The following is a 24650-nucleotide window of genomic DNA, read 5'->3' as shown; positions in this document are numbered from 1 at the left end:
CTGCATCTGGCTCTCGTTTGTTCATGTGTCCACTGTGTCTACGGCTGATCTGACTGGATTTAACAGAACCTGAAGAAAAAAAAAGTGGGTTTTCCCCAGTTTCTAAAACGCACCGAAGGGAGCGCCACAGCTATAAGGCAAACAAGGCAGCATTTTTGTTATCTCCCTTTATGTCTGCAAAGACGAACAGCCTGCCAGAGCATTAACACAGATTTGCTAAAACACAACATCTGTTTCTCACAGCTTATTTTAAGATGCATGAACTACTGACACTTGCCATTTGCAAAGGGGCTACATTTTCCTAAATGAATTGGCAAAGACACAGAGGGTAAAACAAGTCTGGAGCTGTTGTGAGGTAAAGGTCGCTGATAATGAGGATGCTAATTAATATATGAACCTGCTGTCTGGCTGACCGGCTGTCTACCTGCCTCATGTTAATCATTTTAATGTATACAAAGTATTCTCTTCTTTGTCATGCACATGCACACATCCGTATGGACGGAAAGAGTTACACAGTGCACTAGCTACTCACAGCAATGGATGTTTTTCATGCATGTTTCTTTTATATAAGGCAAACAAAGATATTATGCAATTTCTGGATTGCTTTCCACACATGTGCGCTTCTTTGTCAAACTGTGTCTGCCTTACTCTCTCCATGTTGTATTCAGAGAAGCGTATCCCTATCCAAGAACCTGGCCCTCTCACTAATGTTCCTCCTTGTCAGAGACAAAGGGGTTTTAAGACTGGAGGATTTGGCAGGCTCTACCACTTGCAGGCAATATTTCAACCCATCCATCTAGCTAGGATAATAGAGTGTCCTTGCCTTTCAACGCCTGGAGGAGTGACCAGTTATCACAAGCCACCAGCTCCGTTGTTAATAAAACAGGGGATGGGAGGATCGAGTTGAGGGGGGGGTGATAAAAAAGGAAAGAAGGATGGAGAGAAGGGGAGAGGAGAAATGGGCACATGTTATTTTGACAGACGCCTCGCGAAGGTGAAGTTGATCGCGGTCAGCAGTCAGTTACCATGCTGGCAGGAGTTCTCTTTTAACATCTTAGCTTTGGTTTCTGTGAAGATAAATTTAGCCCCGTCACATCTCTCTTCAGACCACGGAGAGGAGGGGAGAAGTGTGGAGAGGGGAGATGAGAAGAATTGGAGTGGAGAGGTGGGGCACGCAGTGTTAGGCTGATCTAGCTAATGGCCAAACTGACCTTCAGAGAAAGTCGAACAGTAAGAAGAGTAAGTAGTGTGTCATACAAACCCACTGCAGCTTAATCCAGGTCATTGCCATTACTCCTGACTTCACTACTACCTCCTGATTTTAGGCAGGTAGCCTCGCTTCCACTTTGCAGAAAAGCTCTACTTAAGTATAAATGCCATCGATTTAAAATATACCATTTGAATGCTATCGTAAGTCTAGTTAGTAAGCTTTCATTTTATTAATTGGCCCCTACTGAAAACACTCAAACGCAAAGCTCCTAAACCGTCCAAACACACGTATGGAATGAAATCCGGACCAAGGGTTAGTGGTGAAAGCAGGAAGATATGAATACTTGTCACGTTTTCCAACTCACGCAGTGGATGACCCCAACACAGTGCGAGCATTCATGGATTAGGCACCGCGTCTGTCTCCAGTAACCACCACAATACATAAATCTGTCACAAGAGCGTGTGAATCCCCCCTCGTGGGTTTCATGGATTCCTCAGTGTGTGTTGGACAAATGGGAATCATCCCCACGTACTGTAAGAAGCAACGCTGATGATGAGGGAGTTGGATGAGAGGAGCATTAAAAGCAGTGAGGGGGAAATGTGATTTGCATTTCTGCGGGACAAAAAGGAAAGACAACTAAAAATTCTACCTACTTCTAATACAGTGTGTATTATTTAGTAATAGCTGGATGTAAACAAATTATGATTTCCCAAGGCAGAACTTCTTGGCATAGTTTCAAGTCTTTTAGCTAGCTTGTGCCTTACCATAACGTGAAATTACTGTAGTGTTTCTCACCATGAATAGAGCGTGATTGCTGAAGAAGCAGAAAGGCTGACTAAAGCATAGTAATGTATAGAGGCAATATCATTTGGAACTTCACAATAGAGCAGAACTGGTTTCATATAAAGTAATATCACCCCAGGCCTTTTCTCTTCTCTCTGGTTTTATCACATTTTTCCACTCAGCAGTCCATGGAGCATTTCTCTTCTATACCTGATTGAGACTTAGTCTCAGGCAAACACTCACAATGACAACTGCACCTCTCCCAGGATCACAGTTGTAACTCACTGTAAAGTTTTTCTGTCGACCGAGCCTGTAAAACATGCAGCAGTTTCCAAATCTGAACAAAAAAAGCTTTTTTGGAGAAAATAACATCGCTGTACAAAGGCTACCCTGGTCTTGAACGCCGATTTATTTTACTGGATTCGTGCACGGCTATTCAAAATGTTAACAGAGGCTTGTTGCATACTGTGCTGCAAGGCACAATTCAGAGTAAAGGCTCAGGGAGAGTTATTGTATTTAAAAAAAAAAAAAAATCACAAGAAATGTTCCACAGTGTTAAATACAGAAATAGCAGCAGTAGCAAAATCTGTTTTCTTTCATTTCTTTTGGAGTAATTAAATTTTAGTGCTACAAAATGATTCTGAATCACAATCATTATTTTTAGGTAGGTAACAGTTACTGCGAGAAAGGAAGTAGGACCAAAAACAAACACAGCAAAAGCCCAACAGACATGAAATATATTAAAAAGCAGCAATAGTAAGGAAACAGGTGAAGCCATACACTATGACTAAAACAGGCACCACGTGGGCCAATCATCGTACATTTGGTGCAAACATCAGATGAGTGATGTGGCAAATATGGCCTTTTGCAATTCAAAACTTTGACCTTTAGTTATGTTAAACACGAGAAAACAGTTTGATAATGCATAAGCCGTTTTCAACTGACACCATCATACTGCTGTCTGAGGTATCAAGATTTAGTTGAAGGTTTTTACCTTTAATTAAAAACACCTACGTTGGGCCAAACTTTTGAGAGCATGGAACACACTGACAGTTCTATGTCTTGCAAAAAACAGCAGTGAAAAAAGTAATTGCCTACCAAAATCTGAACATTTACCCTAAAAGAAGAATCCAAAGAGTCGTAGCTCATTCACAGCTAGTGACTGATTCCTGCTATTGCTGTCCATTGCATTTCCAAACCTCCTAAAGTCTCCATTCTCGTCTCAGCATGTACCCAAATATGGTTTAAGACTCCATCTCAGTCCCTTCAAAAGTCCAAACACTGTCAACATTAATAGCTGCAGGTAGCGTTTTGCTAATGTGAGCCCCCGGCTTGGTCAGTAACTGCATTTCAAAGAGTAATGCATTTACCCGATGTGTAAATCACGTAACTGTATTCTTCACAACCGCAATGTTTGCTTCAAAAAAGTAAATCACACACTTGCTGTTTCATCTACAGTGTAAAGATAAACTAACTCTTCTTATTTTCCCTCTAAGCAGCACAATAAAGTGTCGAGCAGTGGCGGGCATGCTTTCCATTCTCTCCATTTTCACAAACCACAGTTTTCTGCAGTGAGGAAATTATCTAGCATTCAATTCAAGCTGCCATTAAAAAGGTCTGCAATCAAAGCCGATTAAACTGCCAAACTCAAACGAGCTGAATAACGTGAACACTGTTCTGCTTTCTCTCCTCTGTTACCTTGGATGGTGCTCCACCCTCCCTCAACTCGGCTCAGATGTTCCTTCAAACTCACACAATTGCGTAGTCCTAATAATGGCCGTCAGTCTCAATTTTCCAGCTTAAGCAATGTTTTTTTTTAAACGCAACTTGTGAAAAACAAGAACGTGCGCACCTGAATGACTTACAGGATGCCGTAAAGCCAGAATAGACCCGCGCCTCGTGAAGGACAAAAGGTAAACATCAGTCATTTGTTTTCCGTTACATCCGTCTTTGACATGTCACAGAAAAGAAGGAGCTTAAGCTAAATTAATGTCTTCCTGAATCGTAACGTAATCTTATTTGACACTGAATAAAAAAAGGGACGTTATATATCAAGGTTCATTTTGGTGGCATATAAAAAATCCTTGTGGGCATGCAGCTTTGATTGTTTTGGATCCCCTCCGTGCCAATATTCTAATACATTTGTTCAAGACAGTACTAGTACTAGATATAAATGGAAATATATACACTGATCCCTATGAGTCTGGAGTTAAAAAATTCCCAATAAATCAATGGGACATACACAGTCAACAAGGTGACTTTTCCAGTTTCTTAATATATTGATCCTGCTGCAAATCAGCTGCTCTGGAGAATGAATTTGTTGTGTGTTGTGACTAGTTTGCATGATGAACTCAAGCCTCCATTCCAATCCTTATGATTATTGCAGCGGATTAAGCAGTTAATGAACGGAAGGCGTCTGTGTGGACTGCAGTCCTAAGTTTCAGCGGCCGTGGGAGGGAATCATTTCAGCCAGCTGCGCCTTTTCACGTTAGTTCTTGCCACTCTCCCAACCCCGCCCTCGCCGTACAACAACTCCCTGATGCACTCCGAATGACAGAGGAAAGGAAATTATCGAACACCAATACAATAAAGCTGTCTGGTAACTTAATAGGACTGCTGAGCAGGGCCACTGTGGCCATCTTGCTTTGAGGCGATAATGAGAGTCATCATTCCCTCTTGGGCTGGAAGAAAGGGGCCTCCTTTGCGGTGTGTGTGTGTGTGTGTGTGTCTGTACGTGTGTTTGTCTTTGAACTTCTTTAGTCCGGTGAGGCCCAATAAGCAAACAGCACAGTGCTTTAACGAAGCCAGAGAGATCTCCCACTGAATCCGGCTTGGGAGAGATCTCTGAGAAATTCTGTTCATTAAATCAAGCTAAAGTCCAAATATTGACTTTCTAAACTTTAGGGAGACGCAAAACATAGACTGTCTCATGTATCATATTGCAGGTCCCTCAACCATTATATGTTTGGGGAATATGGTTCAGGTTAATAAAAGAACGATGTCTCACAGCAAAGATAAAAGTAACATCTGTTAATGGAACATGAAGTCTGATGTACTAAGAGAAGCTGCAGTGATACAAGCTTCTGTGTTACCACTGTACTGGATCATCCATCAAACTTTTAACAAAAGGCTATTTTCCTGTTTATCTAAATCACCAGTGAGGTTTCCACTGGTCTATGTCTGCAGGCAGCTCTGTGGACATTAGAGCTCCAAAGGGATGCCATCGGAGATATTTACATGTTGATCTACTGCGTCTGTAGCCCTTTAATAAGCGTTTTGATGTATAAGACTGGGGAGAGAAATAGGACAGAGAAGCGGAGAAAAAAAAAAAAGTCTTCAGTTTCAGACATCAGTTCCTCAACGCTCCAGTGTAGATCAGGCTGGCAGTGGAGCATTACGGTTTGATTGTGCAGTGCTCGCCTTCACTCTGTGCCCAGCATAATGTAAGCTGTAAGCTTAAACAGGGCCCGAGGAGATTGTGTGTGATTGTGTGGAGCGGCCGGAGAACATGGCAGGCAGAGGTCAAAAGGCATCTTGCGCTCGCAGCCGTGGATGTATTAAACAAGCAATGAAGTATTCAAACAGGGCAGTCCATTTATTTCGAAGAAAGCTTCTCACCCAGAGCGTACACAGAGAGAAGTTTCGAACGCCTTTCTACTCTCAGAATGCATGCACGTCTGCCTCTCGCTCGGCATCAACTAGCCGCACAAGAGTGACAAATAACAACTTTATGCCGCTCACAGTCACTTTTGTGATGATCTAAGGGGTCAAGTGTCACGCTCAGGAGCTGTTTCCATAGTTTTACAGCCATTTCACCTGTTGTGCTGACTGCAGCCGCTGCAATAAACATCACAGGGCTGTACCTGAGGATGTGATCCCAGCCCGAGGGAGTTTTGGGTAGGCGGGACATTTATACCTCTGTCTTGTTAGCTGTCTAGCTTTGCTGGCAGTGGACCCAAGGGTGCACAACAGGTGATAAATGTTTAATGAAGGGAAAACTGAGAGAACAACTAATGGTAATATAACTACTAGACAATGATTTGAAAAACAAAATGTTATAAGCCTGCTTTATCTCAAGTATCTACAAAACAACACAATTATGCCAAGTCCACAAAGCCCTCACTAAATATAAGACACTGTCAAATGCACTGATTAAGACTAAGCTATACAATATGTTTGCATATGAAAGTATTAACATTTTTCAGTTAGAATTAACAAGAGTGGTTCAGCGTATTTTCCAGTAATTTCTCGTGGATTCTGTAGACTAAAGTCACTCAGCTGTCGTTCACACAGCAATAACATGAGAGCGGCAGCGCTATGAAATATGCTTACGATAAGGGGGCACACACATGGCCGACATATTGACGACAACATATTCAAATCAATATCCCTCTGCGGTTTCGCTAATGCCTGAGCAAAGACCTTCAGCTCAAACAAAGACACCTCCGTGGAATCCTCCATGTACACAATGCAGACACCACAAAGAATAGATAGATATAGATTTTTAGGCAGGCAGGCAGATAGCAAAAAGATGTGCTAGTGTAGGCAGAGGAAACAGTGGAAGAATCTCCATCTACCACTGTATATAACACACAATGATGAGTAGGGGGTTTTCAGACAGCGAATTATTCCTGCATCATGAAAGGACAAAAATAAATAAACTTTGCATTGCAGTTTACAATGGAGGCAGAATATGGTGAGACTCCTAGTTTACAAGAAACCCTCCTCATGTTGACACACTGTAGTTGATAACAGAGACTAAGAAAAACTGACATCATTAAGATTCACCAGTGTGCAAGCACGGCAACACAAGCAAACCTCCTCCAACCCCCAGATGACTATCAAGCACTGTGTTTTCTAAGCATGGAGGTAATGAGACAAATACTTATTACTCAAGTAAAAATGGCATGGATATTAGCATCACATTAGGCCGTGAATTTAATGATGTTGTAAGTACAATATGTCACAGTAACTAAGAGGCAAAATATGCTTTAGCATTATATAGGGAGGAAGGAGGAAATGTGAGGAAAGCGGAGTCTGCTTCAGTGCAGTGTCCCGCATAGAAGAAGAGCGAATGGAGTCATGAATGGGAAAATGATACTGAATCTAACAAATCATAACCGAGCTTAACATGCCAATGCGTGAGATGCTGAAGTAAAACTGCTGTACAATATTGGCTAATTAGCGTTTATTGAAAGTAATGACTTGAATCTATGGTGATCATTTGGTGAGAAATGGGACCATCAGTACTCACTAAAGGGGTGCAAGGGGTCCAATATTCAGGGTTCAGCTCGGCTCGCGGACGGAGGTCCAGATATTCAGGGTTCAGTTCGGTTCGGGCACGAGTTAAAGTTCCCTTCATGGAAGATTGAAAAAAAAAATCTGTTAGAATTACTTGTTTAGCTTTGATTTGTTTGTCATGTATACAAGTGGTTGTGGAAGAAAACTCACAAACTGAGATATTTTTCACTCAGAGAAGGTGCAAAGAAAAGTAAACACAATCAATACAAAAAATACTTTAAAAAAAAGCTAAGGCATCATTTTTATCACACCTATTTTACTGCTCTCAAATGAGCTGGACTCTGTCCTGTCTTTACTGAATAAAGATATACCATCAGCAAGAAATCATTAGCTAGAATGAATATTCGCAGTAGAGCAATTAAAAAATGCCAATTCAACATTCCACAATGAATTTTCAACAAGAATCCCTGTAAAATGAAGAGCAAATTATATTCCAAATGAGGTTAGCATCCAGTTTTCCATTCCTGAGGCCCTATGGCCTAAATGACAGGCCAGTGGAATAGACTGAATCTGCAGGGCCCCATGAGGTCTATGATGTATACTGTAATTATCTGCTGATTCTCAAAATGGCTGTGTGTAATGAGGCTATGCTGCATGAAGCCCCAGGCATAAATCACTGTCTTTAACTGACTTCCAGATGACCAACAACAACACAGAGCAGACACAGAGAAAGAAGGGAATGGGTTATCTGGGCAGCAGCACTATATAGCATCCAACTTCTGCTTCTTATCAGCACAGGCCATATTGTTCACCAAACTTGCTTATTTAAGACAGTTTTCTGTCTCCTAAAAATAGTCAACTCACTTGCAATAATTCTCAGTTATTTATCTGTTTACAGCTTGGCTACCGATGTATTAACTGCTCGCAGCTTTATTTAGCAATGCGACACAGGTGGAGACTTTATATTGATGCTGTGTTAGGCTTAACTATGGTGAATGGCATCGTGCCCATCAGTCTGTCGGGCTGTCTGCTGTCATTGGCATGAAACTGTTTCCACACAACCATAAGCAAATAAGCGGCTACAATCCCCAGCAGTGCACATGCACACACATTTTGAATATGAAGTACACATTTATTTCTATGTACAGGACACATGACAGGCCCAGTGACCTATAGGAATATAATGGACCATATGGCAAACTGAGTGGATGGTAGCATACATTCCAGCCAGATACAGTGATATCATCTCTTGACAGACATTTAACAGAATAAATAATGAGGCAAATATTTTCAGTGCTTGGTTGAAACATTGTCCTGAGTGAACATCAGCGTGGAGCTGAAATATCAGTGTTAAAAATGGGGCTCAAATTTCAGTGGGCAGGAACCTCTTACATTATTTCTGGTTGCCACACATTTAAGAATACAATAGCAATACAAGAGAGATGTTAGGATGAGGATGATTTATTACGTGTACAGTTCTAATGAAAAATCTCGAGCAATAAGCTACAGTAACTTCTTATTGATGAAAAAGAATCATGTACATAATTGCAACACATACAAAATTGTAGAATCAGCTTGAAAATTAACCAGAGAAAGTAAGCAGTTAGTTTCAAACTTAAACAAGGAGTAGTATCTTTTACAGCGATGGAGTTTTTCCTTTCTTTCCTTCAGCCTCCCACAAGCCACATTTCTTGTCCTGTAGCCTGTGAAAAGAACAAATGCAAGAGCTCAGTTAAGTAAGAATGTAATTATTAAACAAGGACATGATTATAAGGTCATATCAAACGGCTACTACTGCAATATGTGTCCACAGACATGCTTCGGATCTGCAGTCGTAACTTTGGAACTACAGCAAAGATGGCGGAGCCTTAAGTGTGCCCTTTGTGAGGCTGTTGACTCATGCAGAGAAAATATCATCAACCAACCATGAAACATCAAAGTGAGCGTATGATAAATCAACTCTGTTCGTGATGCAATATCATCACAGCCTCAAAATTTATTGTTAAGGTGAGGCAACACCACGCTAATACCGCCCAAACAAGTCCCGAGTCTTTTAAGCTTCACAAACATTGGATTTATTGCAGAGATTTATTAGATTGTATTGCGTTTGACCGGTGTTCCTTTTTCCTGATTACTCAGTGTAAAATGTGGGATTCTTCTGTGCCCGACATGCTGTCCTCCTCCCTATAAAGTTGCTTTAATGACAAATTAAACATTGAAAACAGATATTTTCAACTTACCACAAATTTCCAAAGTATTGGCAGGGCAGGTCCCCCACAGCCATTTTGCATGATGGCTGCATCCTCCTTTGCGTCTTTTTTTATGTTACTTCTGCAGCAAGGTTGCAGTCATCGGGCAGAAAACATTCATATTCAACTACTCATCACTATAGTGACATCGGCAACGGATTGGACAAAAGGTGTTATTAATAATAACGCATTATTAGGTTGATAATATCTAAATTTATAGAAATGTATTCTTCCCTCAACACAGTAACAAAATTTGTGAATGTACAGTATATGTGTCCTATGGGTTGCTGTTAATCTTACTGAGCTGTGCCCACATATTGCTGGTGTTGCCTGAGCATTAAAATCATAATTCTACTCCAAAAAAGGTGCAAACCATTTTCACAAGAAACTAGTCCCACAAGTAGTTCCCTTTACAAAGGGTAGAGCCATACTCAGAACCTTTATATCATTATGCATCTTCTTAATATATTCCACTTGTCTGTCACTCTAATTAATGGTCGTCCTTCTCCATAAACCGCCTAGAATGTGAGATTATTTATTAGTACCTAGCTATTCATCACCGGTGTGATAAGTGACAGAGAGAGGGGAAGAGAAAGTTGGCAACATTATAATTGATCATTTTTCACTCTGCAGTGTCACAGTTATCATGGTAAATCCTTGGTTGCACTGTGCGATACTGTCAGCCCTGACAACAAAAATAAGGTGCATGAATAAAACTGGTTATTGAGATTGATTGAGTGCTGCCAGTGACATGAGGTAGCAGCATACTTTCCATTACCCGAAATGGCAAAAGTGGAACATTTTTAGATGGAAATGTTGCAGCAGAAGATAAACAGGTGATTAAAGTTGTGGGAGCGCAAATAAATCTATAGAGTTTACTTTTTCATTGATATTTTCTCTTTTATTAACATCAAAAATGATATTAGCTCTTCCTGATTTGTACTGGCAGGCAATAAAATCCAAATAAATCCAACTGATAAATGGTAAATAGTGGAGTAGCTGATTCAGTTTCCATTTTAAATGCACAGTATTTGTTACTTCTGCCGCTTGAAAACAATAAAAAAGGATGTAGCTAGAGATGTTGTCCACATTGTTAAACAGCCACCGTTGCTGCGAACATCTACCTGACGTGATTCAGGCATGAGTCATGTGGACGGACTATATCATGTATTCATGTTTTAATCACGTTACATCCTGTCACGTTCGCTGACTTCCTTCCTCGCTCTCTGGCGTACCCTCTGCTGTTTCATGTGTTTCCTCTGAAGTTATCGTAACTGGAGGGGGTAAAGGGGACATGACAGGCGACCACGTGAAAGGTACTGTTACCTCGATTAAAATGACAGATTTCTCATTTGGAATAATGTAAGTACACAACTGAACAAAATATATAACATGCACATTCAGGAATAATTTTGTACCTCTAATTGAAGCATTAGAGAGGCTGAAGAGATAGAGGGTGGTGTGACTGATGGAGACACTGAAAGTATTCCACAAATGTACAGTACTGTTATGGGGACCAAAATGAGACGGAAATGCATCATACTGCTTTTGATAATTTTGTGGCTGGAGGCATGTTGCACGTCTATGCCACAGTGGAACAGGGGTTGAGGAATACAATTTCAGTTGGTGTGGGTGGGACTGCCATCCGTCATGACCAGCTACATCAACAGTCTGGACAAAAAAAAGCCCCTCCCAGAAAGAAACTGATCTCCTTGTGTGGGAGATGCAGCATCATGACAAGTGAATATATGGCACCCTATATCGTGTGGGAGGACACAGTCACACATTTGCTGTGTTGTTCATGTCCCTGAGAAACCATTGCTCAATTCAAGAACAGGTTAAATGATACTGGAGAAAGGGCCGCTCAGCACCGGTGGTGGACAGCAGGGGTGGTTTGATAACAAGAAGGTGCATCCACCGTCGTTTCCTGACATCGTCAGAGGCTTCTGACACTTCCACAGTTCTCATCTCGCACATCCTGGTGCACATCCTGTGTTGGGTGACATCCGTTCATGCCACGAACACATTCATACATAGAACACGTGCAAACGAGGAACATGTTTTTGGATAATATCTGTTCTACAGTGAGTACAGGTGTGATTATCAAATCCACCAGAAAACCTTCACACCCACATTTTTGTACCTGCTTCACCTGTGCAGGCACCTGTGCAGGGTTACAGAGGGTTTGGAGCCTGTTCCAGCATACACAGGGCAAGAGAGACAGACTGGGAAAGTTGCCATTCTGTTGCAGGGCTAGCACACACGAACAGACAATGTTAGTCATGATTGTGGGCAATTCAGTGTTTGCACTTTACCTAAACTGCAAGTTGTTGAACTGTGGAAGCTAAGTGGAGCACATGAAATGCACATGGATTCACATCCAGAAGCCCTTTGCTGCGAAATGGCAGTTCTAACGACTGAGCCGCCGTCCTACGTACAGCGCCTACCTTTGGAATTTAGCACGGTCAAGTTCATGGTGAGTCACCAAAATGCCAAATGGCTGCGAGTAGGAAAACACTCAGCAACCATGTGACTGTGTCTGCACAAAGCTCAGCCATGAGCATCCTCATGAAATTAGAGGCCCGCTTTCTGTTTGTACTGTCTCAACAGATGAATACTTCTATAAAATTCAAGCGTTTCTAATACACTGGACATGCTCTTTGATGTTTTTTTTGTGTGGTGTGGGGTCTTCCAACCCTGCAGCACCTCTTCAGTTAAAAAGATCGTCTTTATCACAAACAATTACTGTTGCTCACTTTGGTAATGCAAAAGAAAATGAACTCTCATGACCAAAATGTAAAGGTGAGAATAATATCATAGTGGTCAAAGTCTCTATGGACCTGTAAAGCTATTGTGTTGAACTTGTCTGCATGCTGTGGGCTTAGAGGATGAGTTTCATTAGGGGCATGAAACACACTTTAATCAGCTTTCCCATTAGTCTAGCCCTGCCAAGCCTTCCCAGTCACAGCAGACCTTTAGTTCTGTTTAATTACCTTGGAGATACCACTGTATGCACTCTTCCTTGACATCACAAGACAACATTCGTTTCTCAACAAGTGTTGTGTGTGTGTGCGTGTGTGTGTGGATACTGCTAAGAAAAGAACATGATGTTTATCTTGTGACTGGCGGTAAGACTCAAGAGGGAAAAACAGTACTTTGTATGTTATGTGGATGACTCACCCAGGCAGCTCTGCGATTATTATTTATTTACTTAGCCATTTAGGTGTTTATTTATGAACTAATAACATCACTATATGAACACAAGATTTTAGATACAAAAAACTTGCATGATGAGACGGACGTGAGGTGGGCAGTGATAAAACTGGCGAACGGAGAGCGCTGTCGTCTGAACAGATGATATATACAGTGACCATATTCTACATTGCTAATACAGTGCTAATAGTTAACACTTACAGCATCGTAAAATCAATCAGGGCATCATCTGACTTGCCTCTGGAAATTGCCCAGTATGGGTTAATATATTATGGCCATAATCGCCCTGTGCTGGCAGGGCTTTCTCCTTCTTAGCAGCCTGCTGACTTACAGTCAGAGCTGTGGTAATTCAAATGAGCCCATAAAGTGGTCTTGTGTGGGGAATCTCCCTCTGGACATCAGACGGGGATCAGCTGAGCGCCGTTGTCTCTTATTCCACAATCCAATCCCCACTTCATACCAAATAATTTGATTTTGCTGTTGTGCTTTCTTTACATTTTGGCCCGCTTTATGTTTTCCCGGACTGAACGCTCGCTGAACAATAGGCCTGCATTATTATGTTTCTTTTCCTTCCATGAAAGGAATGTACAACACGGGGTGGGGGTGGAGAACTGTGCAGTTTGGATCCAAGGAAAGGCAAAGTGCCCAACGCAAAGGAAAATGGAATGGAGGGGAGGAAAGTGGTGATGATTAGAAAATGAGAGTGCACAAGAGGGTGCTACTAACTTATTTATATTAAGCTGTTGAGATGGCTGGGCGAGAAAATCTGCGATTATTATTCTTTGATTTGCAAAGCTATGCTGTGATTGGCCCTTCCTTTGGTGGCGGCATTAAACTTTATGTTTATGGGTCCCAGTGTTAAGCCCATTTCCACGCTCCCCATTCCACACACCAAGTATTGACATTCCATTTAAGTTGACGACAGTGAGGAGGGTGTTTTATGACAGAAATGTAATGGAAATGCATGCAGCGGGTATTGCAGTAAAAAATATCACCCAATTACAAGGACATCTTTGCATAGTTGCAGAGTAAAGAGGATATGATGCACCTCTGCTTTGTTCAGAAAGAACAAAGAGAAAGGAATTCATCTCAGCCCTCCGCCCCTCCACTCCCTCTGCTGTATTAAAACACATACAAAGGAAATATTCTCAAATGAAAAATCTACTGTGTGCATGTGCGTGTGTGCGCGCCAGCAAAAATTAATATAAAGATCATGTTTGATATGATAATTAATTACACAAGTTTAAAAGTGCCCCTGCTCCATGTAAATGAACACAGACACAATATCTAAAGTGTGTTCAGAGAGGGAGGGAGAAAATAAACGTATTATTGCGGACTGTTAACATGGTTATTCAATGAAGGTGCTTTGTGAGTGAATGGAAAACAAATTAGGTTAAAGTCCTGTGACAAGATAAATAAAACCTTGATCAATTAAGTGGTTGAAAAAGACGGCGGACCCGCACTCAATGGGGCCAGTCTTGCTGTTACAGTTTCATTCTTGAGCCGCAGAGAAGCATCGATTCTCCCTGGCACCCTGGCCTTGTCATTACAGTCGATGCTGAGGCCAGCCCAAACCGTTCTCAACGACCGCTAATGGCTTCAAGGAATTCAGCCGGACTTGTGGCAGAACTGTAATAAGCAGATTTTATGAATCTGGAGTGCGGCGACAAGAAGGCAGAATGCTGCAGGTCGTCCAGAGAACACACTGAATGCATTAACAAAACAATTCTCCGCCATTACTGCACCGCCGAAATTACTTCTGTTCTAAGCTGCTGAAATGAGATCGAGGTGATAGAGATGTCAGTTTTTCTGATGAAACGGGCTGCAATCCCAAACAAACATTTCATCTGTTTTAAGAGCTGTTTCCCACCTATTAACTACCAAAACCAATATATTTTTCTTCTTTCTTATTTTTCTCCTTCGCCTTTCATCTGTTCTATAAGTGCACCTTTCATCTCTCAAGTGTGGGACTTCAGCTCACTGGGGGTCTGTCTGTGCTTCTGGCCTCAGAATACTGTTACCCTGGGAGTTCTCCCAGAGGAGCCATGTACAAAAGGAGAAGAAAGTTGTTGCAGAGCAGCGCTTTTCCCTGAGATCACTGGTCACTCTGTTGTGTACTTTCCCAACCTCCATTTTCTTTGCAGACAGTAGTTTTTGCTCGCTCATCAACAGCAGCTTTTTGGATAGCTAAACTCTCTCTGTATTGTTGTTCTGTGGTTTTCCAAACGACAGATGTGTGTATTTTTACTTACTTCTCTTGGCTGACATCATATTTTATACCACAGTTCAATCGTCTTTATGAACTGGGTCTCTTTGGTAACTAGATTTATGTTGCGGCCATGGAAACTATTTCTATTTCTAATTGACTAAATGATTGGAAATAGTTGAATGTACTATTGAACAGTTGAATAGTATGATTTCTTTGGGTTTTGTGGCACTAGCAATCATTGACAGTGTTGCAGTGCTTTATTTCCAATTAAAAACAAATCTGTAAAACCAAACCTTACATATCCTTTAAAATTTAAACTCTAATTATAAACACAACCACTAAGGGAAGGCAGGTGATCTCATTGAATCCACTGAGAGAAGGACTGATAGAGGCACAGCTTCTGTTTCATCGTCGGAGCAGCAAGTGACAGCTTTCTTGTGGAGCTCCACGACCATCCTTGCACAACACACACATTTTCTGTCTGCCTGCATGTCTCCATCTATCTGCCGCCGTCTTTGTTTCTCCGTCTAGCAAAAAGTTCTTTGTTCATTCTGGAACCGCTGCTCTGCTTCTGACTTGATGAAGCTGTTGAAGTAAAAGTGCTGCGTTTAAGTCAACTGAGCATTCCCCCTTGAGGCCGAGCAATGCTTTCACCCGAATGAGTCCAATTTACAAGGCGTATGCCCACCTTCAGACGCACTCTACCCCACCCTATTAAATCTAACTCTGGACAATGAGGGGTACAATAGTTGTAGGAATCTAAGTAGCCTAAATCCATGGCATCCAATTTGTGAATATGACTTACAAAGGAAAAGGCTGTTTGCTGCCACACTGTATGAGCAATATTACATGAGAGCAAATCAAATGAGAGACGTTATTCTCTAACCTCCCGCGCTGAGTGCATTACATTACTTCCTTCCTGATGGGGATTTTTACCGTCTTGAAAAATACTGACTCACAAGATTGAATCCTGCACAGCCTTCAGGTAGGACACAGTGTACATGTAAACTGAATGGCAACTTCTCTTTTTCCGTGCCAACTTTTGGATATTTTTAGCAACACTGGCAAGATTGCAGGGGCTCCAGGAATGGCATTGTCGGTTCAAACCACTTTAATCCGGTTGGCAGTACGGAGCAGCACAGCCTTTATGTGCAGCTAACAGGTTTTTAAACTCCTAAAGAAGTGCTAAACAGATAAGATGAGTGGACATCTGAAACATAAAAAGACTCCATTGTTAATTGCATGCAGCATCTTCAAAAATGCCTTGCATCTAGTGCCGTATTGCCTGTACTAATTACACCTTACTCGTTTTAAAAGCCCATCTTAAGAGAACATCATAAGTATATGCATGGAACCAACCAAAAGACTGTATTCTGCCAAGTGCCGATATGTTCCACAGAGTTCTGCAGGTTGAGCCCTGAAAAAAGCAGCAGAAGTCTGTGTACTTGCTAGTGGCCAGCTGTGCCTGCGATTGTACCTGTGAGATAACATGTATTAATGGATATATAACATCGATCTGTCCTTTATAGTCCTTCAGCCTTAATAAACAGAAGTAGCCACTACTGTCCCTGAACTCTATTGAATGTCCACTTATTGTAGTGCATTTCTTGTATTCATTTACATATTCAAAAAAGGGTCCTCTGAGCCACGTGCGCTCCCACCTTGTATCTGCTAATGTTCCTCTCTGTCTCCCTCTCAAAAATAACTGTGTCGAATCATGAAATGGTAATAATATCACTGTGAAATTGCACTGGAAGCAGTTGTTTTGTTCTGCGGTTTTCCTTATCAGACACTAGTAGTCACAGTAAGGCGGATACTCAACAGGGCTCCGACAAAAGCCTTACCATAAGACACTGATAGTCAATTAAAATTTCATCAATTGGTTGAAAAGATTCATAGATGTGTGTCTGTCAGCATGCTGAATGCTGTTTGAGGATGTTTATGTTCAGAGAGTGTTCCAGCTGACGGAGTGAGAAAGTACCCGTTTTTGTCAGCACTTTGAGGAATTGTGGGACTCGTGTGACGGGCGGAGCAGACGCAGACCTTCATTTCTTTATTGGTGCAGCCAGTTTTTCAGTGGATTTAACAAGCCAGAAGTCATGATGGTCAATAGGACAATGTTTCTTGGCTCAAAAATGACAGTCCTGACCCATCCCTGTGGTAGTAATATAAACACTGAACATTTAAGTGTTGTCAAGGGTTGCCAGTGGCTGCAGTCAGCTAACAGAGATATTTCACTTTGTGGATGTCTTTCAGACACGTTTTATTCCACAGAGCTGTCGAAGCCCATCGCAATAAGTGCAACAATTTTAACAAAAATCCCATCCATGCATTTCTTTTCCTGCCTCGGGTCAGGTAGAATGATGTTCATCTTTGGGGATGATTGTATTTATCCTTTCTTAATATCTGGAAATGAAACAGAGCCTCATCTCATTCAAAAAAAAAAAAAAAAGAAAGCGAGAAAAGATCTGTCCCCCTGTTTTCTTCACCTGGCTCCTCATTCAGATGAGGACTTGAGATGAGAGCATTCAGGTGAATTCCTCAATCTGTTCTGCATCACTTTGGTGAGATGAATGGGTAGTTAATAGCTTTATTTGTAGGGTTGTTGGTCTTCATAAAATAAGTTGTCTGTAGTTTTATCATGAATCCTCCAGTAAGCTGACTGCCTTAGTACTTTCCGTGTTTACCGGTGAGAAGCAAAATTGGATGCCTCGAGAAAGTTGAGCCTAAGTGAAGTAATCCGGATTGGAGACACTGCTGTCATTCTGGGTTTGTGTGCGCAATATGTTTCCTGTGTTGACATCAAGGTAAAGTTAGAGGAAGATTGGGGTGATGTATCATTTTTTTCGAGCTGCAATTTTGAATTGCAGACCGAGCTGATTTACTTTGCTCTCTCAGGTCTTCCCAAGTTGTTTTGGTTGCAGGACATTTCTGAACAAAATCAACACTCAAAAAAAACATTCTTGTCCCTCTCAAGACTGCACCTGCATCTGAACATGAAGTATTGTGGTTACAGTAAGTCGTTACAGGAGAAAAGCCTCCCGTTTGTTTTCTTTAGCTATGTCAGTGTCCTGCATCTTTGTGGTGCATTGTTCATTTGGAAAGCGCATTGCGAAAGACCCTTAAAATCTGTTTTAAAGATGGTTTGCTTGCAGATACACAGTGTAATGACTAGAACATGAAGTCTCTGAATGCAATTTTTGTCCAAAGACTGGTTGAGCCGATATTTATTATCATACATCTTCATCATCAAATGCACTCCCTTCCACAGTTTTTATGTCTCTGATTACGATGTTAGTCAAAAATAAGTAAGATCAGTAAATGAGAGGATGCTTGCACAGGACACAGGAAACAGCGAGCTAGACAGTGGACGCATTTGCATTGAAACAATGCGTATTAGTCATACTGAAATAACATTGTGTCGCCCAGTAACCCAGTGTGCATGCATTATTCGATATCCATGTTCCTTTATTTAGTGGAATGAGATTCAATTAGATCCAACCTGCATGATTTATCAAATGAAAAATGTTGGGAACATTCTGTGATATTCTGTGATAAGATATGCTGGTCTACATTGCACTGTTCATTAATCAGATTGTTTATAAGAATATCAGAGCAAAATGATACATAACAATTACTGTCACTGCACATTGTGTGATATGGTTTCAGTCAGATTATTTAGTGCATGTCAGTGTATTAAATGTGAACTGGAGACGTCGATCTATTTTAGGCAAGTCTGACAAAAAGGCATTCTTGTTAGTGTTGCAATGTAGACGCAGTATTTGTTTATGTAAGCTTAAAATGAATGGTTATATCTTCGCTCTTTCAGTCCTATTATTGCAGGTGCACAATCCCAACACACCGTCCTAACAGCCCCATGTATATGTACTTAATTACTATTTCTCATTTTGATGCAGAATAGAGAACAGTGGCATGGTGGAACTAATACATGATGCAAAGTCACTCTGTAACCTTTGAAGCTCCTTTAAGATATTGAAGGTTAAAATTAAATGTTTGTCATTTTTATATATCACGGTTAAGTACATATCTTGTTAACATCCTTCATACCTAATTTACTGTAATTAAAACACTTTCTTGTATCAAAGGAGCATCTGCCAACTTCATCTGTGGGTTGCAGTGAACCTCATGAATATGTAAATCATCAGTGAACCTGGAAGAATCAACCTAGGGCCAAGATCAGCCTGTGATAAATCACAAAGCGATAAGAAATAATATTTTACGGGATTCAAACGAGCCAACAGTTGGGCCATGTAAGGTAATCAACAATTAATAACACAAAGACATCAGATGTTATCTGCTCTGGTCAATCTCTAGTGTCAGAGAATTACACAAAGTCAAGTGTGACAGCGAAGCTAATGGTCCAGATAGATTATCTCCAGGACGAAGTCGCTCGCGGACAAGCTAAAGTCGGTTAAGTCAATGGTTCCTGTCAGTGTCAACGAGGTTTACAGCTGGTGTAAACCTGCAGGATTTTAAGGATCAAGGGTGATACAGGGTGAGAGAAAAGATTTAGTAGGTAAGAGGCGCTGTAGATGACTGCGATGAGCACTGTGTTATTACTGTTAGGGTAAAAGGTTTGATCCACAGTGAGAAGAAAGATGCAAATATGGTTTAGGTGAAGTCAGAACTGCAAAAGCTATTTGATATTTCTGGGGTGGGTTTTGGGAGGTGGTAACGGCCAACCAGTGCTGTGCCTCGGAAAAACACTTTGCGTGTTATAACTTTATGTGCTAATCGTTTTGGAGCAGGGTTCAAATTTAAATGGCGTCCACAACATCTTCCCAAAGCTTGATATCGTCTCAGCTCCACACTCAGAAATGCTAGTCAGAGAAAATACAGTTGGATGTTTAACAGAGGTTCACTTGATATTGCAGTATTGATTCTGCTTCACACTTTGGACAAATTTCTTATGCCCTAAAGGTAACAAGAGAAAATAAAAGTGAAAGAAATCACAGATCCAAGTTTTCAAGGCCGTTGGGAAGAAATTAAGTTCAGTTGGACTTTAAATGGGCTGTTAGATGGAATGTTGGATGTGATTTTGCCATCAACCTTTCACTTGTTCCACCATCTGCTATTACAATAAATTTTAAAAGCTGCAGGTCTCTGGCTCTCCGTCTGTTATGTGCCATAAAGCAGTTTTCTTTGTGTGATCCGGCATATTATCCATGAAATCCAACCCTGGAGCGCAGGGATGTGAAATGCAGCGTAGAAAGCTGTAGAGGCTGCCAGTCTTCTAATTCTCATAATTTTTTGTAACAAGTCAGTAATGCGAAGTGGAACATGTGGCACCCTTGAACAATCAAATGTGATTTGGATAATTTCAAAGTCTTTTACATAATAATGCAGAGGAAAAGAATAGATACAATGCCGAGGCAACGTATAACAAGATATATGACCCTGACCCTAACCTGAGATATGCCTGCAGGTTTAAACTTGAAAGGCTGAGCGGCCTCTAAAGGAAATGGTAAATGCACACAAAGTTTGGGAAAGTGGTTTATGCTTCCTTTTAGCCAAAGCAATGCCTTTGACTTGAGAGCAGGGGAAAGCCGGTACGAAAGTTTTCAGATAAACTTCATTTTAAAAGGTAACAGTACAGGCAGACGCTGATTCTCATTGTAATTAACAACTCACATGTGTGTCCTGTCAATAGGAGGTGCTACTTTGATTTAATTTAACTTTGAATGGAAGTTGAGCATTGTTATTTACGACAAATCGTGACAAAAGTAACACTAAGTAATGGTGTGAACTTGAGTTGTTTATATTTTTCTTGTTTTTATCAACGATGCCTGACGATGTCCTTGTTAACATCTCATTTCAAACATTTTATGTCCTTTAGCTGAGCTGAATGTCTCCCTGCACACAGTTTTTGTGTTTTTTGTGTGCTTTTTTTTAAAAAATGTAGCTAAACTTTGAATCAGTTCTTCTTTTTTTCCCGTGACTCTTTTCCATAACATAATTTGCACATGGTCATGGGTCACAGAAAGGTACAAAGACTACTTATGTTATTGTCAACTGACTTCTACAATTGAAAAAGAAGCTATGGTTTATTAAGATAAACTGCTGCTCTGTGGATTATGCTGTTAAATACCAAGTTTCTCAATATACAACCAAGAATAAATAAAGCCTTTACACATGGTGGTGTACTCGTCACCTTTGCAGAGACGTTAGTAGTTATTAAACATCACAATTCTTGAATGGAGTTTGGCCTGTAGTTCTTTTCAAATAGAGAGGTTATATGGAGAAGGCAGCTTCTCACCCTGACTCTTAGCATATTCTATTTGTGCAATGTGACTTACACATTTAAATCAATGCTGTGTGTGCAGTGTAAGGCAAGGTGAAAGAAACACTTATTGTTACTGCAGAGGGACAAAAGACACATATTTCACTATCATTCCGACAATGACTCTGGACAGTTAAACCTGACTTGCTTCTATGTTGAAAAACTCTGGCCCGGCAAACCTAATGATGTGTTCAGCTACTGAATAATGTCAAATGATCATGACTATGACATATGAAACATTAAACATGACTTGTCGTTTAAAAAAAAAAAGACCACTTGAATGAATGATTTGAAATGAGCGCTGTATGTGCTGACACAGTTAGGTATATCAGACTATCAGACTGCTTTCATGGCAGCTCTGCCCCGCTTGTATCTGCTACCTTATCCATGCCTGACAGTTAGGAATTAGGAAATACGTTTGTCATGACTGAACACGTCCTTTGTGACTTTTACTCCACAGGAGAATAAAGTTTGTCTCTTGAAATAGTTGTGCACGGCAGCAGATACATAAAAGAGCATATAGTGAAAAGGCATGCCTGCCTCTTGGCCACAATACAACCCTCTTAAATGTTGAGAGCACACTCAATAAAGCATTGCACCTTGAATAAAGGTTATAATAATTCCTCTAATAATGCCATGGAGCTTCTATAGAGGCCCACGTTTTGGCTGTACACTGTCCAACCAATGGTGTAACGCTCTTCCTCTAATCAAGAGGTGGTGTTAACGCCAAGTATGTGGTGAAGTGCCAACAAAGACAGGGAAGAAGAAGACTGCAAGCTAATAAACTCAGATGTATTGGATTCCAAATACTGTTTTTTAAGAGGAACAAAATGCACTCAACACATCAGTTGGACCCAACCTGGAACTCAGACCTAGATCCAGTTCTGATTGTTACTGCTCTTTGGTTTCTCCAGGCGGTCGGATCTGGCCGCAGGCCTCAAATTTAGTCCTTCGCCTGGCTTATCACAGTGAAGAATCGAGCAGAAAGCATTCTCTGTGTGGATATTGCTTTATAGCAGGGATCCGAATGGAAATCACTCGCAGCCTCAAACTACATTTCAAATTTTAAGATTACTTGTCAGGTGTGATTACTGTTTTTATCACGGCTCTATCCTTAGGAGTTACCACTTAAAAACATCTCCACTCACCTATTATCTCTCTGTGAACTTTGCGTTCACATTTGCTTCAGCGGGGAGGCTTTTATTCGCTTGAATTTGATTTGTTACACTTACTTCCTTTTATGTTTTAATTTTTACAGTTACTTCATGGACACTTTTTATTTTTGGGTTCCATCAGTCCATCTGAGCATGTGCAAGCCAGAGAGAGTCAACCTTCATCACCCTCTACATATTGCATGTACTTATTGTACATACACACACACACACACACCCACACAGAGACAAACTTCCAAACCCTTTAATAATGTGCAGATCTGCTGTAGTGATCGCTGTCTCCCTCCTCAGAGATACTTAATGCCTAAATCTCTTTCTAACTGGCAGGGAATCACATAATTGGCTGTGGTCCATTTGCTCACCCGCGTGTGTGTCCTCTCACTAACAGCAGATTTTAATGAATCGGTTTTACAGTGATTAGAGCTCCTGGCTGTAGGGAGGTCAGAGAGGGAGTGAGCAACTCTGACCACTGAGAGACGGCCAAGCACGGACGTCTGTGTTCTGCGTGGTCTGAGCGCAGTGTGATGGGCTTAATCAAAACGCTGCAGCTTTCTCGCTCTCCCTTGATAACTCTTTGTCTGCTGTGTCATTGCACCTTGCTATCTCTTTCTAAGATTGCGCATCACTATCTTTCTACCTGTCTGCTCATGCACACACACGCACACACACACACCCTGCAGTATATCTCTGTTTCCTCTTTCCCATAATGCTATTAGTCTCCACACACAGTATCCATGGTACCTCGAGGGGACTGAACTGCAGGTGACTAAAGCAATTTAAAATTATGGCTCACTCATGTCTGCCTTCTTTCACAGCTTATCTTGTACAACAGTTGATGAAATGGAATGTCCAGAAAAAAAAAGACCCAAATATCTTCTAATTCAACCAAACATGTGTTATTTTAACCGACCATTTAAGCAACTTCAGTGCCTCCACCGAATTTTCAGTTTCCTTTAATCCTTTTCATGATGTACACATAATGTGGTCTATGTCAGTCGTTCCCTCGGGGAAACAGCTCTACAAGAGCGAGTGGGACCTCCATTTCCATTGTAATTGTAGCCAGAAAAATGCCTAAACATCCTTTCACAGGCAGAGGTGGAATGTAACTAAGTGCATTTACTCCAGTTAGTGCAATTCTGAGGTACTCATACCTTGCATGACGATTTCCATTTTATGCTACTTTATACTCCACCGCCTTTCAGAGGGAAATGTTGTATTGAAAAAAGTAACCACAGTTACTATTTCATATAGTAAGGTTGCACATTCAAAATATGTGGTCAGTTTACAAAATATAATGCCTAGTTGTAGATTAAACTACCAAATAGTATATTAAGTAGATAAATGCTGCATAATGCAGTAATTAGCACTTTTAATTTTGATACTTGAAGTACGTTTAGTTGCTAATGTTGCTGTGCTTAAGTAGATTATGAAAGCGGGACTTTCACTTCTAGTTGAGTAATTTTTCTCGAGAAATTACTTGCTTTACTTTTCTTTACTAGTAAGTAAAAGTTCTGAATAGCTTTTACGCCACTCCACGAAGCAGTAATTATTGTGCTTGGCAATTTACATCGATAACGTGTATATATATATAAATATATATATATATACATACATATATATACACACAGATATAAAATTAGGTGAAATCCAACTAACTAAATGTAACTCACTCAAAATTCAGTCATTTTGAATGATGGCGGTTGGACCTTGCTTTGTATAGCTGCTGATTCAGTCTTTTCCCCAATACTTGCTTTTGATCTTTGAGAACGCCAAACAGGAGACACTTAGAGAGCTAAAAACACAAACATGCACACATACAAATACCTCCACTGGCATCTGCTGGTTGATAAGCATGCCTCATAGCCTGAAACCCTGCCTCTGTGGTGATACAAAGCATGGCTCACAGCAGTGCACTGCACAGCCAACTCCACTGATTTACCATGTCAACTTCTCTAATTCACCATGTTCTCCATGTTGGCCAGACAATCCATGTAGACAGCTTCAAACCAACCACACTGACAGGAAAGGCAACGGCAGTTGGGGGTCTGCCCAGTGCGTCTCTGGCTATGACACACCTGTCAATCAAGTGGAAATACTACAATATGCAAGCCAGGGAGCTGTTGTGCTGGTTCTCCTGCCAAAAGGAGCCACGGATGTAATTTCTTTGTCAGCATTGCAACCTACATCCCAAATTACTGATCCCACCAGTTTCTACTTTCCGCTATTGTCTATTATTTTATTATTATTCACTGGAGTTATTGGTTTTAAACAG

General features: G+C 40.9%; 1 protein-coding gene across 1 annotated transcript in view; it reads right to left on the bottom strand.

The window, feature by feature from the left end:
* The window catches only part of LOC121608198 (protocadherin-9), a 192582-nt gene that overhangs the window by 130781 nt on the left and 37151 nt on the right, over positions 1–24650 (bottom strand). Inside the window, exon 2 of the mRNA XM_041939382.1 lies at positions 7248–7349. Coding sequence (XP_041795316.1) covers positions 7248–7349 — 102 coding nt within the window. The remainder of the gene's footprint in view (positions 1–7247; positions 7350–24650) is intronic.

Source organism: Chelmon rostratus, chromosome 1 (genome assembly GCF_017976325.1).
Source record: "Chelmon rostratus isolate fCheRos1 chromosome 1, fCheRos1.pri, whole genome shotgun sequence".
NCBI lineage: Eukaryota > Metazoa > Chordata > Actinopteri > Chaetodontiformes > Chaetodontidae > Chelmon > Chelmon rostratus.
The sequence above is the reverse complement of the archived record's forward strand: the minus strand, read 5'-3'. Positions and strand labels throughout refer to the sequence as shown.